The 16,204-nt window shown below is 60.3% G+C and overlaps 1 protein-coding gene across 3 annotated transcripts in view; it reads left to right on the forward strand.

Moving 5' to 3' along the window:
- EEPD1 (endonuclease/exonuclease/phosphatase family domain containing 1) overlaps positions 1 to 16,204 on the forward strand; it is a 63,066-nt gene that overhangs the window by 39,057 nt on the left and 7,805 nt on the right. For all 3 annotated transcript variants that reach the window (XM_051978096.1, XM_051978088.1, XM_051978079.1), the window contains exon 3: positions 4,450 to 4,501. In XM_051978096.1, the coding sequence (XP_051834056.1) occupies positions 4,450 to 4,501 (52 nt within the window). The remainder of the gene's footprint in view (positions 1 to 4,449; positions 4,502 to 16,204) is intronic.

The raw sequence follows: 16,204 nt of genomic DNA on the forward strand, positions 1-16,204 counted from the left end.
TGTGTCTGTCTGTGTGTGTGTGTCTGTCTGTGTGTGTGTGTCTGTCTGTGTGTGTGTGTCTGTCTGTGTGTGTGTGTCTGTCTGTGTGTGTGTGTGTCTGTCTGTGTGTGTGTGTGTGTGTCTGTCTGTGTGTGTGTGTGTCTGTGTGTGTGTGTGTGTGTGTCTGTGTGTGTGTGTGTGTGTGTCTGTGTGTGTGTCTGTGTGTGTCTGTGTGTGTGTGTGTGTGTGTGTCTGTGTGTGTGTGTCTGTGTGTGTGTGTCTGTGTGTGTGTGTGTGTGTGTGTGTGTGTGTGTGTGTGTACGTGTGCGTGAATGACTCTGGGCTGGCAATCTGAAGAGCCCCAGTTAGCTCCCCCCTTCCCCACCCCGGACTGGGGGCAGAGAGCCCCACTGGTCACGTCCGGGCCGGGCGCCGCCACACTGGCCACCAGCCCCCCGGCCGCCCGCAGGCCAGCGCCCTCCCCTGGTTTGGAAAGCCTCCTGAGAGGGGGCCCCGAAGAGCCTTGTCTTTGGAAGGACTCCCCATGTCAAACAGTGAATGAGGTGAACTCCATGATGGACCACGAAGCAGCCAGGAACTCTGGGACCCCTGAGGTGGGTCAGGGCGAGGGGCCAGAGGGCGGAGCGGGGAGAGCCGGGCCAGATGGGCCAGAGGACGGGCGCTGCCAGGAAGGGGCCCGGGCGCCGGGGGAGTCCGACACTGGGGGCCGGAAGATGCTCGTGGAGCAGCACTGAGCAGCCGGGCTTCGGAGCTGACGTGGGGTTTGATGCTGGCTTATGACCGGGTGTAACTTCAGAAGCAGCCTGCAGAAACGACCCGGGGGGACGGGGTTTGAGCTGGGGTGGGGCTGGCCCGGGCTAGGGCGTGGGCACGCTGCCACTTCTTGTCCCACCAGGGGCTGCCAACCTGCAGCAGCCACCTCGGGGTCTCGGGACAACCCTCCCTGGGAACTCAGGTGGGCCTCCCCTGTCCCGCCCACTGGGCTTGCCATCCACGCCACCCGGCCGGCTGGGGGCTCCACGGGGCCAGTCCAACACCAGGCTGTGTTCAGGAGCCTTGGCAGTGCCCCTGCCCACGGGAGCCCTGGCGTGCCTGCCCTGCCCGATGTCCGCGATGACCTCAAGTAACCCCCCCAGTGACCTCAAGTAATCCTCACAATAACCTCAAGTAACCCCTGCAATGACCTCGAGTAACCCGCCTGCAGGCCCGGGCAAACCGCTGGTCCCGGGAATTGTGTTTGAAAGAGGAAGGGGCGGCTCAGATGAAAACAAAACTGCTGACTGTGGTCGGTGCCAACTTTGGGGAGAATGGGGGGGTGGAGGGAGGGGGGGAGTGGAGGGGGATGGGGGGAGAGGAAGAGGAGGAAGGGGGGAGGGCACCTCCCACAAGCCAGCCAGACACCGGTCATTGACCTCCCCGGGCTAGGGGGTCACAGAGCAGCCGGGCAGAAGGCCAGGACACGGCCGTGTTTCGTGGCCACATCGGCTCGGCCGGTGCCGGGCAGGGAGCGAGGGCCCCCCGGGGCACGCCGCCCCTGAGCCGAGCTGAAGCCCCCCCAGATGACGGGCACTCTGGCCGTCACTGTGACCGGGCGTCCGTCCCGATGCCTGATTGGCTCCTCAGCGCGGCAGTGTAGCGCAGTCCATGGCAGTGCCTCGGGACCCCCTGGAGGCTTCCAGCCATTCCCATACAAGAAGGGCACTTCTCCCTGCGGGCCCCGCTGCAAGCTTTTCTGGAACACCACTGAACAGGACCATCGCCGTCCTCCCTCTGCCCCGTGGCATTCCTGTGGCCGGAGCCCGGCCCACGATCCCCGGACAAATGCCCCCGGGGCCCCCCCGGCCCACGCCGTCTCTGCAGAGGAGCTCGGAATTGGGGGGGGCGCTTTCCGGAGCCTTGGGGGTGCCCGGCCTCGCTCCGGCTCCATCTCCCCGGCGACCGTGCCGCCGACAGCCAGGCGTGGAAGCTGATTAAGTCTCAGTGCCAGGCCTCAGGTGGGCCGGGGACTCGTGCGACGAGTTAGTCACGCAGGCTGATCCGCGGGAGGCCGGGCTCTGTGGGGCTGCCACCTGGGACGGGCACCAATGAATAGCCCCAGTGTTCCCGGGCGGGCGGCAGTGCGGGAGGCAGGCGGGGAATCCCCCCGACAGCCACCCTGAGGAGTCGCCCTTGGGGCGCCCATTTCTGAGGTGGAAGTTCAGGGATTTGTCCGGACACCCCCGGGAGGGGTTTTCCCTTCAGGCCAGGAGACTCCCCGTCTCAAAGCCAGGGCCTCTGGGGTGTCGGCCGAGCGGTCGCCCTCCCTGCCAGTAAAGGCCGTGCCCGATTGCGGGCCCCTGGGGGCGGCAGAAGGCCCGACTGTCACTGAGCTAAGAGACCGTTGGGCCCGCAGAGGTTTGTAGCGAGCACTGGTGGATTGTGGGAAATGTCGGCTTTTCCGACTGGGGCTGGGGGCCCATAGAACGGCTCCAGCATCTCGGAATATTCTGCACAGTAACATAAAGAGCCAAGGCCCTCAGGAAGGAGCCTCGAAGGCTGATCCTGGAGGGGCCGGCCTTGGACCCAGCTGGACACGGCCCGGTCATGGGGCCGTCTATGTGTGAGGCAGCCCGGGCGGGTGATTTGTTGCCGCCCGCTGTCCGGGACCTCTTGCTCTGGCCCCTTGGGGGCGGGGGCAGCTCCTGGGCCCCTGCCCCCCACCCCCGGCAGCTGGAAGCGATAATTAGGCTCTGGCTGCCATGGTGGCGCAGCCGGGGTCCCAGAGGGGCTGCCGGGAGGCCCGGATCGGTCTGGGCCCACGCGGGCAGGTGGAAGCCGAGGGGGATGCTGGGAGCCACACGCTCCTACTTAATTATCATCATTAAGCGTGATTATCCTTGACAAAACTGTCGCACAATGACAAAGCCCCGGAGTCTGTTCCCCGACTTCCTCCTCCCCCCCTCCCCATCCCCCTTCTCTTTGGCGGACCCTTTCTGGGGAGATGCTCTGTGGCCCCTCCCAAGCTTGAATGAGCCTGCGCTTCCCTGAGAGGAGTAGCCGGCAGCAGGGGGCAGTGCAGGGGCCACCCTGTGGGCCCAACCGGACCCCAGGGCCCGGCCCGGGGCTCCCCTCCAGGCCCTGCCCCAGCCTGGGCGCGCTGAGCCAGCTCCTCGCCCTCTGCTGCCATGTCCAGTCCCAGGTCGCCGGTCCGCCATCGCAGTGTCTCCTGGGTCCCCGATTCCCCGTAGGGCCGCTCGTCCTCCCCTCCTGAGGCCGGGTTGCTCTCCTTGACCTTTGGTGTTTGGTCCGTCCCTGCCCCCCAGACTGGGGGCTCCTACAGGGCAGGGCCATCTTTGCCTTTCTCTGTATCCTTCCCTGGGCCTGGCATACAGTAGGCGCTTAATAGATGCTGGTTGAGTTACCTTGGCCGCTGGGCGGGCTCAGACGCTTTCCTCCCTCTTCTGCTGGAGCCCAGGGCCCGCCCCTGGACTCGGCCTTGGGGTGGCCGCTGCCCTTCCGCTCCCCTTCCGGCCACTTCCCTGGGACCGCTGGGGCTCTGACCTTTCTCACCAAGTTAAATGGCACTGGCGTCTAATGGTCGCCCACTGGGCCGTTGGGTGCTGACTGTGAAAGCGAAAGCCGTCCCCTCCTCGGGCTGGGGGCGGGTTCGGGGCCTCTGCCTTTAGTCTTGTCAGCTGGAGCTCAGGACACTCGTTTGGGGCTCGGGCTTGTGGTTAAATTAGATTTTTCTCCATCATTGGGTATTTTCCTCATTGGGTAAAACCTTTACCCTGGGAGCTCTGTAGGGGGGTCAGTGCGCTATTTGGTCCCCCCCCCCATTGCCCCCCGTCTCTGCCCTGAGGCTGCCGCCCCACCTGGGATTGATGGCGATTGGGGTCTCTCTTTCCATCCACACTTGCCCTGACCCAGAATCCCTCAGGAAGGCCCGGGCGCCAGAGCCCCCGCCGCCCCCTGCCCCCTCTGCCATGGCAGTTAGCCGGGGCGGGTCACAGCCGCGCCAGTCCCAGTCTCCCAGCCGGGGCCCCGACGAGCTCAGAAATGGGGGGCTGGGGGGCGGGGCGATAGAGCGCCCACCTGCCTGCCCTCCCCGCAGGGTTGTGGCCGGTTCTGCCAGACGGCTCGGGGGGCAGGGCCGCCTTTCTGGGTACTGGAAGTGTCTTTGGGGAACCCGGCCTTGGGAGTGGGAGGGGTTATCTTGGCAAATTTGGGGTCTGGCAAAATCCCCACAAGGGAGGAAGTGGGGCCCTCTGGGTAGTGGGGGGAGACTCTGCTCCCTTCCAAAGGACCGAAAGCCCATCTGGGGCCTCCAGGCTTGGAGCCCGGGGCAACGCCCCGCCTGCCCAGCCCGGTTGTAGCTCTGAGAAGGCGCTGGGGGCAGGAGCAGGGAGCGGGGAGAAAGGCCGCCCGGACCCCAAGGTTTGGTCTGACTCGGTTTCCTTGGTTTTTCAGCATCAAGCTCTTGGCTGTGCAAGATCTGGTCGACAGAGAGGCCCTGGAGAAGGTGAGTCTCAGGAAGCTCGGTCACAGGGGGCAGCAGCTGGCCGGGGGGCACCTCCACCACGCCCAGGGGTTGGCACCGGTCCCTGGTGGGAGGCCCCCCGCCGCTGGAGCCTGCTGGGAATGGCCCGGCCGTCCTGGCTGGAGAGCCCGCCCGGGGTCAGGACCTCTGAGCCGGCCTGGCCCCGTGGCCTGGCTCTGGGCAGGGAGGAGGCAGCGGCCCGCCCTGGCCGAGGGGCAAGGATGCACAGACCAGGTCTGCCCAAACACGTGGCGGCCCTGGGGCGGGGGGCGCCAGGCTCTGAGGGAACTGCCCGGGAGGGCTCCGGAATGCCAGTCCTTGTTCCTGCTTTGAAAGTGTGCTGGCGGGCCCCCCTCACACCCCCCACCCTGATTTCGCTGTTGTGGGAAACTGTTGAGGACAAGTGGGCAGAAGAGGCCGGGACTGATGGGGTCTGCCCAGAGCCGAGGGGCTCCTTCCTCACCCCGGGAGTTGCCCATGTTCTTCAGAGAACACGGGCCCCTTTCCCCTCCCCTCACATTTCCCTGGTTCTAGATCTTGCTCCCTCCCCTCATGTCTCCTCAGTTCTAAATCTCTTCCCCTCCCCTTGCATTTCCTCAGTTCTCTGCTCCCTCCCCTTATATCTCCTTGGTTCTAGCTCTCTCCAACCCTCCCCTTGCAGCTCCTTGGCTCTAGATCCCCTCCCCACCAGGGCCAGGGTGAGCCATTTTGTCAGCCCTGGGGAACAAGTCTCTCTGGGCCTGAAGCTGAGGGTCTTGCCCCGTTCTCCCCTCCCCCTTGCAGGTGTTGAGGCTCACCTGCCTTGGGGCTGGACATTGAGGGCCACAAGGGTTTGTGGGAGGTGCCGCTGCCTGTCCTGGGGGAGCCGGGGGAGCCCCCTCCTCGGCCCGGGTCTGACTGGCTGCGGCAGCTGCTGGTGATTTTGGACCGTGTTCACCAACTGTGGGAGGGCTGGCCGGGAGGGCTGGCCGGGAGGCCGAGACCTTGGGTCTGGAGCTGAATGTGCCCCCGGGCCCTCGGAGGGCGAGCCCCCGACCAGGTCAGCCAGGGGTGGGGGGGAGCGGGCCGGGCACATCATCAGGAGGAGAACACAGCACGTTACTGGGGAGGGAAATGCGCCATCCAGGGTGGCCCAGCGGCCCAGCCCCGGTTCAGGTCCCCACGCCTCGGCTGGCTCTGAGGCCGTGCTCCCCGAGTGTCCGTGGGGCTATCCTGGGGTGTCCCAGTGACCTCCCTCTGCCCCCACTGAGTCAGGAGAAGATGGAGGGGGGCTGTCGCTGTCTTGGAAGGCTTCAGGGAGCGCCATGTAGGTGTTGGGCAGAGCCAGGGGCACAGGATGCAGTGCCCCCCACCCAGATCTAGCCCTCAGAGCTGTGGCCAGCTGGGCCCGGCTGCCTCCAGAGGGTCCGGGCTCCCCTCCCCGGGCGACCTCGGGGCTCCCCTCCCCGGGAGGCCTCCGGGCTCCCGAGCTGGGGCTGGCTTGTTGCCTGTGCTCAGAAAGGCCCCCAGGCACTTTGGGGCCATCCATGTGGCGGGTGCCTCTTGCCCATGTGCAGGGTGACGGAGCGGGAGCAGGCGGGCATTGGGGACCGCGGATGGGGCTGGGCCTCCCAGCTGGCTCCGGCACCTCCGGGCCTGCTCGTGGCCCTCACCTCCGGGCCTCGGCAGCTGGCGGCCCCCTCCTCTCACCTCTGCCCCAGATGGGAGAAGGGCCAGGCCATTGTTAGCCAGGGCCTCCACCTCCCGCAGGAAGCATCCGGAAGCCCTGCCCCAGAAGTGAACTCAGATTTCCTCTCCTTCTGCGCCGGACTGAAGAAATGAGGGGCTGGGCTCCGGCCCCCAAAGTGCAGATCCATGGCCCACGGGGGCTCCCGCCATCACCGGCCCTCAAAAACGGTCCCAAAAGTGGATGTAAGAGGGACAGGAGCCCCCCCGAGCACTCTGGGCTGGGGGGGGCTCTCTGGGGTAGGGGGGAGGGCACTCTGGGGGAGGAAGGAGGGAAGTCTCCCAGAGGACACTGGGAAGCTCGGGGGTCAGAGTGCAGCTGGAAGAGCCTTCAGGCCTGAGGCCGCCAGGACAAAGGCCGGAGATGGGGAGCCTTGTACCCTGGGAGGCTGGGGTCCCTGCATCAGACTGGGAAGCCTGTTTGGGGGGGCTGCCAGAGCTGGGGTGCATCCCTCCCATTTCCAGAGTTATTTCTTGATTCCCAGGAGAGCCCTTTGCCGGGCGCTCAGGGGTCTCCGGGCCTTGGGGCCACCGTCCCTTCCCCGCCGGGGCTTGTGCCGGCCCCCGAGCCTGGAACGCTCCCCCACCCATTTTCCCCCGTGTGTCCCTCGGCGCCTCCCTGGGCCCCGGCCCTAATCCCCTGGGGGCCTGGCCCTCTCTCTGGGCGCTTCTTCCTTGCCAGCAGGGCAGAGCGGGCGCTTCCCCGGGGAAGGACTGTGTGGTCGCGCGCCTGCCGAGCCTCCCAGAGTCCAGGGGCCTCGTTCCCCACCTCTCGGCCCCTCCCGGGACGCTCTGCGGGAGGGCAGCAGCAGGAGACCTTTCTCCACGGGGAGAGACAACGGGAGTCGTTCCCGCAATGACCCCACGGGTGGACTCGGGCGCTAGGCCTGCTGGGGGCCCCTCCGGGCTGGGGTCAGAGGGTGGCCCCTCCCACGGGAGCCCCCCCTGCTTGGCCAGTGTCCAGCTGGCCGGTGATCCCATGCTGACCCTCTCCAGTGCCCCCCATCCTTACCAGCCGTGTGGGGCTGGCTTTGGGGCTGCCCGAGAAGCCCCTGGCCCCGGGGGGCTCTGCCCCCGTCATCAGGGCCATGGAACCGGCAGGTTCCCAACATAATAGAACCTTTAACAAACCAGAGCAGGGCCACCCTAACTGGCCGCCCTCCCTCGGGGCCACAGCCGCCCCGGGGCTCCCTGGGAAGGGGCTATTTTAGGTGGATTCGGACCAGAAACGATCCAAAATGGAGATTCGCCCCCAAGTCTGCCCCGTCACTCCCCAACTGCACAAAGATCTTGTCTGGCTCCCTGTGGCCTCTAAGGAACCAGAGTCCTCTGGCGCTCAGGGCTCTCCACTGGCGGCTCTAGTCTGGGACAAGCTGTGGGAAGGAACATTCTGCCCTGGGAATCTGGGCCGACTTCCTGGAAGAGGCAGCTTGGGAGCTGGTTCTTAAAGTGGGCAAAGGAGAAGGAAGGTTTTCTGGGTGAGGAGAGCGCTTTGATCGGCAACTGGGGAGGAAATTGCAGGAGAAAACACTTATAAAGTGCTTGGGCTGGGCACAGCTGAGTGCTTCGTGCTCATGATTTATTCATTCGTTTAGCCATGCATCCATCCCTTTATTTGTTTCATTCCCTCCCTGCTTTTCTTCTTTTCTCCCTCTCCTTCTCTCCTTCCCTTCTTCCTTCCTTCCTTTCTCCCTCCTTCCCTCCTTCCCTCCCGCCCTCCTCTCCTCCCTCCTGCCAGCCCCCCCTCCAAGTCCAGCACCCGACGCCGCAGCCCGAGTGGGCGCCCGGGACCTGCTGGCTCTGGCTCCCGTCCTGATGGGGCTGAGGAGGGCCCGGGCCCCCAAGATCCCCGCCTCTGCCCAGCGGGTCACGGCCGCTCGGGGCTCTGCCCCCCTCCCCACGCGTCCCCATGATCCAGCGGGAGCTCCCAGGCCAGCTTGGGGTCCTGGCAGGGCAGGGCGGCCAATGAAGGCCCATCCCCCTCCTGGGTTTGCCTGCAGCTCCTTTCCTGCCTTCCCAGCTGCCCCCGGGGCCCGTCCCCCTCCCGGAGGCTCCCTTTCTGTTCCCAAATGGAATGGGGCTGCCCCTCCCCCACCAGGCAGGATTAATTCGATCCTTTCATCTCGAATAACTGGGCCCCCTCCCTCGGAGATAATCCCTTGTGTAAAAAATAGCCGGGATATTTATAAGTGACGGGCGGGTGACGGACTGCGGCTGCTGGGGGGGAGCGGGGAGGGGGGGGCGGCCCAGGAGCCTGCCGGCTTCGGGTAGTTTTTTTTAAACACAATTTATTTTTACATCAACCATGGGGGCAAAACCCGACCTGATTAAACACAACAAGAAGAACCGAGACGGCTGAAAAGAGGGGCGGGGGAGGGGGAGGAAGCTGGCTGGCCTGGCTTTGGGCTCTGGGGCTCTAGGGACCCTGGGTGCCCTGGGCTCTAGGCTCTGGGCACTCTGGGCTCTAGATGCTCTGGGCTCTGGGACTCTAGGCTGTAGATACTCCGGGATCTGAAGCTCTAGATGCTCTGGGCTCTGGGGCTCTAGGGGCCCTGGGTACTCTGGGTTCTGGGACTCTAAGCTCTGGGCACTCTGGGCTCTAGGTGCTCTGGGCTCTGGGACTCGAGGCTCTGGGCACTCTGGGCTCTAGGTGCTCTGGGCTCTGGGACTCGAGGCTCTGGGGCTCTAGGCTTTGGGCACTCTGGGTTCTGGGACTCTAAGCTCTGGGCACTCTGGGCTCTGGGACTCTAGGCTCTGGGACTCTAGGCTCTGGGCACTCTGGGCTCTAGGTGCTCTGGGCTCTGGGACTCGAGGCTCTGGGACTCTAGGCTCTGGGACTCTAGGCTCTGGGCACTCTGGGCTCTGGGACTCGAGGCTCTGGGCACTCTGGGCTCTAGGTGCTCTGGGCTCTGGGACTCGAGGCTCTGGGACTCTAGGCTTTGGGCACTCTGGGTTCTGGGACTCTAAGCTCTGGGACTCAAGGCTCTGGGACTCTAGGCTCTGGGCACTCTGGGCTCTGGGACTCGAGGCTCTGGGCACTCTGGGCTCTGGGACTCGAGGCTCTGGGCATTCTGGGCTCTAGGTGCTCTGGGCTCTGGGACTCTAGGCTCTGGGCACTCTAGGTGCTCTGGGCTCTGGGCACTCTGGGCTCTAGGCTCTGGGACTCTAGGCTCTGGGCTCTGGGCACTCTGGGCTCTAGGCTCTGGGCACTCTGGGCTCTAGGTGCTCTGGGCTCTGGGACTCGAGGCTCTGGGCCCTGGGTGCTCTGGGATATTTTGAACAGGGCAGATCCCGATGTCAGCAGCCCCTGGTGGCTTGCAGATGGGGGCAGAGCAGAGGGCCCCGGAGAACCTCTTGTTTCCTTCTGTGTGCTGGTGCCAGGGAGGCTGGGCTAAGGCCCAGAGGTAATTCAGGCTGATCCATTCATTTGTAAATGGAGGAACTGGGAAGCATTGAGACCGCCTGTGTGTGCAGGCTGGGGGAGGGGCAGGGGGGAGGGGGGTCTGCAAACTCCCATTGCTCACATCTCTGCCTTGACCCTGGCTCTCGGGTCACTGAGTGACCGAGCCCTGGGCTGCGATTTGAACCCCGGCTACAGTGCCGGGCCTTCCGAAGGCTCCTGTCTGCAAACGGAAGCCCAGGAGGGGCCAGCTCTCCCTGCGTCCTGTACCGGGCAGTCTCCCGGGCAGCGGCGGGCCCCTTGAGACTGCTTGATGGGTGACAATGATTCGGCGCCTGTAGTTCTCTCAGCCAGTCCGACGAGGGCTCTTGCAGGATTCTGGCTGGTTGGTAGAAGCGCCATATTGGGAGAGAGCCTGGAAGGCAGTGTTCTGCTTGGCCAGGTTGAGTGCTTTCTTGACCCCCAGAAAACAGTAAATCTGGTGGGATCCCGACTTACCCATCTATTCTCTGAAGGTCTGTAGAGATGGGAACTGAGGCCTTGGGCCAGTAATTACAGGAGCTTTGAAGTAGAACTCAATCCCCCCCCCCCCCCAGCTTAGATACCCAAACTTTGAATGGTAGAAACCATCCTGGGCTGTCGTGGCCCCCTGTAGCAGCACTCCGGTCTGCCAGGCCAGAGGCCGAGGGATAGGAGGGGTGGGATGGACGGCAAGCATGAGGGGGAGAAAGAGCCCAGCATCCCGCTGGGGACAATTCTGTGCTCCCCCCCCAGCCCCCCATTCAGAGGGGGCAGGGAACTAAGCTGGCGAATTAACTTGCATGGGGAGAGATCCGGTCCCTGGGGAAACCATCATCAGAGGGAAGGGAGTCAGAAAGGGAGCAATAGGGGGAAATACTGCAATTAACCAATGACGTTGGGAAGAAGAAAACTCAGAGACTCTGAACAGAAGCAGAAATATCCACAGTGAGAACCACTGACACCGGAAGGAAATATGGCGTAAAGGGGCACGAAGAGAAAATTAAACAAAAAAGGAACAGGATGAGTTGAATGGGAGGAGAAGGGGAATCTGCTTGACCAGCTGGGAGGAGAAGAGGAGAAAAGGAATTAAATTCTCAAAGCAGGAAAGAAGAAGAAACAAAATCTCAAGGGGAAGGGTAATAAATGGACCAGAGTAAGGCGGAGATTATAGGGGAGAAAGGCAAGAGGAACATCTTAAACTTAAGCAACTGAAGAGATATAGATAACTGTGTTTACAATGAAAGATGGGGAGGAAAGACCATTAGGGTCAAGCTAAGAAAAATATAAACCTAACTCGGAACTTTAAACGTGAATGGATTAAACAATAAAATGAAAAAGGCAACATTGGCTTAAAAAAAAAAAATTCTAATCTGTCACAAGAAACAAGTTTAAAAAAATAAAGATACAGAATCTCACTAAAGGGATTAAGAAATGTACCATGTGTCGAATGAATCTAAGAGAAAGAGGACTTGCAAACGTGCAAACCGAGCAAAAAGAAACATTCCCAAAGGAAAAGGGATAAACAAGGAAATGAGCTTATGCTCCAAGGCCCAGAAACAACAAGCGGTATCAGTGACAAGCTTAGATGCCCCAAATGTCTTTACATCCACATTCATAAAGGAAACCTTATCTGGGCTACAAGCAGATACAGATAGAAACACAAGAGCAACGGGAGGCTACGGTATTCCTCTCTCCGCTTTGGATGAGTTAAACAAAAGGGAAAATATGAAACTGAACACAATGAGTGGAGAAACTGCTACTAATGGTAAGGGACTGCACAAGAACATGTATGTGTGTGTGCATGTATATATGAATATATTTATATGTATGTGTGTACATGTATGCACACAGATATATGTGGGTGTATCCTAGCACAAGATGGAAATTTTGCAAAAAATAGAGCGCAGAAATATTGCAAATTAATGTGAAAAGACAGAAAAGGTAAAAATGTCCTTTATGGGATGTAATACCTTAAAAATAGTCATTTCAAAAGAAAGAAGATGCAAATGGAGATATAAGAATGAGATCCTAAAAAAACCAAATAGGTCAAAGAACAAATCATCAAACGATGAATAATTATGTGAAAGAAACGAATAATTAATAAAACAACATGCCAGAATTTTGGGTTGCAGATAAAGGAGCCTCAGAAGAAAAATCTTATCTCTATAATCATAAATTAACATAAAAGAAAAGATTAATGAATTGAATGTGTATTTTTCAAATTAAAAAGCCAATAGAGAAACTTGAAATAAACAAAAAGAGGAGATAGTAAATTTTGCGGTGAAAATATATAAATTGGAAACAGAATCTACAAATCAGTTAAAACTGAGATCAGTAAAAGGAAGGGCTGGTTCTTTGAACAGACTAATAAAATCGATAAGCCTTTGACTAATCTTAACAAAAAGCCGAGAGTAGAAAGTCGAATCGGTACAAGAGCCAGGGAGGCAGGTGAAACCCAGTGCAGCCAGAAAGCTGTTTTAGCGTCCCGGAAGGTGAGCCACACCGATTGCCCTGCCCCTTGAGCAGATTCCTTGTCTGGGCCTCAGTTTACTTTTGTGTACTCGGGATGGGGTCCCTGTCAGTAAATCTCGGTTCTGTGTGCGCTGCCCGGAGCCAGCAGAATTTGCTACGGGTGCCGTCCGGACAGGAAGTTACAATTCTAAATATTCTTAGGGCCCCGGGTCTGCATTCAGATTCCCTGGCTCGGCCCGAATGCCAATCTGCCAGGGAGGCCTGTGACGGAGGCCTGCGCTTCCAGAGCCTCAGGCTTCCTCTCCCGAGGACACTTCTCAGATTCTCAGGGAAAAACTATTTTTTTTTCTTTTTTTTCTGGTTATACGTGTACATTAATTTTTTAAATATACATTTATGAATCATATTGGGAGAGAAAAATCAGAATAAAAGGGAAAACTATGAGAGGAAAAAAAAAACAGGACAAAGAAAAAAGAAGTGAACACGGCATGTGTTGTTACACTCGGCCCCCACGGTTCTCCCTGGATGCCGATGGTGCTTTCTGTCCCGTCTGTGGGGCCGCTTTGGGTCACAACCTCTGAGCAGAACCGAGTCTTTCCCAGTTGATCACCGCACAGTCTTGTGTACACCGTGTTCCCGGTTCTGCTCGTTTCCCTCGGCCTCAGTTCGTGTAAATCCTTCCAGGCCTTTCTAAACTCGGCTTCTTTTTTATAGAACAATAATATTCCACAGCCATGGGAAGAACAGCATTGTGGGGAAAATTTGAGACCTTCCTCCAGAGCCTCCTGAGCTCGGCCCACCTGGCTCCAGGCCGGACCCTCCTGTTGTTTGTCCCGAGTGACACAGCCTTGGGGTCCTGGCGGTCACCACCCACTACCGGGCCCCTGGAATGGCAAGGAAGGTAGTTGTAGGGAGCCCAGCGCGGGAAGAGCTTCACCTGACACTTTAAGCTTTGAAAACTATGGTTATCTCGCCGGATTCTGACCACAATCCTGGGATGCAGACGCTATTATCAGTGTCCCCAGTTTACAGATGAGGAAACTGAGGCAGGAAGGATGCAGATACTATTATTAGTGGTCCCACTTCTCAGATGAGGAAACTGAGGCAGGCAGAAACAAGTTTCTCGGGCTCGAGAGGCTGGATCTGAACGCTGCTCTTCCTCACTCCCGAATGGAATGCTGTGGCCATCGTGCTACTTGGTAAACAGTGAATTTCCTTTAAGTGTTTTTGTCGTTTAAAATTAGCTGCCGTTTCCCTGCGGAGCACTGTGGAAGTGGGGGAGGAAGGCTTCGTAGCCCCTGGCCTAGAAAGCTGCTCAGGCCTCTGCTTCTGCTCCAGCGGGGAAGGGTCCGGGATGTGTGTATGTGTGTATGTGTGTGTGGGGGGGGTGACTCCTACACCCGGCTGCTTTTTTGTCCTGAGCCCCCTGAGCTTAGTTTTTGGCTACTTGCAGCGGGCAGGAGCAGCCGGAACCCGGGACTGCCAGGGCTCGGGGGAGGCCGCCCCTACCAGAAGGGCTCTTGGCGACCCCTGGGTTTGGGCCTTGGGATCTTGCTCCCAGAGAGCCAGGTGTGCGAGGTCCTTATTGGTTCCACAGGCAGAACCAGGTCTTGGGGGTCCTGGCGGGCTCGGCCCTGCTCCAGGTCGATGCTGGAGCCCAGGCCCTGCAGGAAGGGGGGTGAGGGACTTGGGTCCGGCAGAAAGGAACAGCCCCAGCTCTGCGGTTCGCCCGCGAAGAAAAGGGGGATCGGCCGGCGGAAGTGAGGGCTGCTCTGGGGCCGCTCCCTGGCCTGCGCCCCCGTGTTCCAGCCAGGGCTGCTGGGGGAAAGCGGTTCTCTCTTTTCCCATTGAGGGGGTGATAGAGCGCTCTCCCAGGATGCTGCCTCTGCCCCGTCGGGCCTGGCCAGCCTTCTGAGGTGCTCCCCACCTGGGAGGGGGTCCTTGGGACGGTCTGGAGAGTAGAGGAGGAGGGGGAGGGGCCGCTGCAGGGGCGACTTCCATTCCCCTCAGAGTTTAATCTCCTCTGCCTTTAGAGCATCCCCAAGCGGGATTTCCTTCTCCCTCGGCCGTCTCTCCTCTCCTGGCCCCGCCAACGGGTCAAGCTGGCACCCGAGGCCTCCGGAACGCCCAGCCTAGAGTCAAGAAGAGCCGAGTTCAAATCCAGCCACAGACACTTACTAGCCGTGAGACCTTAACTCGTTTTGCCTCAGTTTCCTGATCTGTAAAAGGAGCCGTAGAAGGCAATGGCAAATCGCTGTAGCATCTTTGCTACCCGGATGGGTCACAGAGTCTGACAAGACTGACGGGGACACTTTAGTACTAGAGATAAAAACCCAAAACAGCTTCGGAAAAAAGTTAAAATTCTATTGGGTCTAAGTGGGGGGCGGGGGGGGGGGGTGTCACAGATAAATCAGTGCAAATGTTGTTCTTCATCCATCGTTGGGTTCACAGTGACTGGAATCTCCTCTGCCCCCGTCTTACAGAAGGGGAAACTGAGGAAAGAGAGGTCCTCTGATGCCCAAACTAGCCCTCCATTAGGGGGAGGTGGGGGCAGGGTTGGTCAATACTCCCTGTATCCCCCAGCCCCAACGGGCTGGCCAGACCTCATAGCTGGGCTTCCCAGGCAAAACTGGGGCTCCCCCGAGTCTGTAAGGACTAAGGACGCAAACAAACACAAAGGCCGAGTCTCAGCCCCTCGGTATGAAATTGTGTGGCCGCAGGCAGACCTTTACCTCCCCGGCCTGCGAAAGGTCGCGGCTTCCGGGGCCTGGGGAAAGCCGGCCTCGATCATGTTGGGGTGGAGGGGGGGCTTGGGCAAAGGCACGGATTCAACAACGGGGGCTGCCTTCCCCGGCCAACCTTCCCAGCCACAAGGAGGGCTCTGCCTTCCGTTCAGGAAAAACAAAAGGCCCAAGTCTGCAAATGCTCTGGGTTCAAAGATCCAGGTGAAAGGGGGTGGGGGGGAGTGTCAGGTGGCACAGCTGGACACAGCCTAGACCTAAAGGAGGAACCCCCCCCCACTCCCCCGGCTTCCCCCGGGAAGGCCAGAGCTGGCTCTGCAGGGGCAGTTTTAGCACAAAAGCTTCCGGGGACTTAATCCAGTGCCCTGAAGCCTGGCAAGGTTCACACGGTGATTAGGGCACAGACAGGGGGAGGGCCCACCCGCTCAGCTCCCCTCTGACCCGCTGCTCCTCCTCTGTCCCCTTTTCTTCTCCCCCTTTTGGGGCCTGGAGGAAGCTAAGGAGTCCCAACTCCCCCCTCCCCCGGCCCTCCGGCTGTAGGGCTGAGAGGGGGGCCCAGTAGGGTAGCAGGCGGCAGTCTGGACTGGAAGCGCTCCGAGGGCAGCCATAGCCGCGGCCGTGTTTTGTCACCCCCCTGCTTTGTGGCCCTGCCCTTGGCCCAGAGCCCTGCGCTCCCCCATACTTGGTGACTGAGCTTCGTTTAGCAGCCCCGGGGAGCTCGGTCAGGAGACGCCTGGGGTCACATGGCTCTGTCTCCCGCTCACAGGAGCTCAGCTTCCTGGCCCCACGATGGGGTTAATGGGCTCAGCGGCCACTTCCCGCAGGTGTGAGTCAGGTGCTCTGTGAGGATTAACTCTCCCCAGAAACAGGAGCTCCGTCCTGCACCTGGGGAGTCCCATTGAGAAGGATCTGGTTTCATCTTCTTAGAGTCCGGCCTCAGATTTCCCCAAGCCTGGGCTGCCGGGGGCCTGGATCAGTGGGGGAGGGGGGCTGTGGGGGCCTGGATCAGTGGGGGAGGGGGGCTGTGGGGGCCTGGATCAGTGGGGGAGGGGGGCTGTGGGGGTCTGGATCAGTGGGGGAGGGGGGCTGTGGGGGTCTGGATCAGTGGGGGAGGGGGGCTATGGCCAGCTGTGCCACTTGACACTCCCCCCACCCCCTTTCACCTGGATCTTTGAACCCAGAGCATTTGCAGACTTGGGCCTTTTGTTTTTCCTGAACGGAAGGCAGAGCCCTCCTTGTGGCTGGGAAGGTTGGCCGGGGAAGGCAGCCCCCGTTGTTGAATCCGTGCCTTTGCCCAAGCCCCCCCTCTCCACCCCAACATGATCG

This window comes from Antechinus flavipes, chromosome 1, assembly GCF_016432865.1.
Source record: "Antechinus flavipes isolate AdamAnt ecotype Samford, QLD, Australia chromosome 1, AdamAnt_v2, whole genome shotgun sequence".
Taxonomy (NCBI): Eukaryota; Metazoa; Chordata; class Mammalia; order Dasyuromorphia; family Dasyuridae; genus Antechinus; species Antechinus flavipes.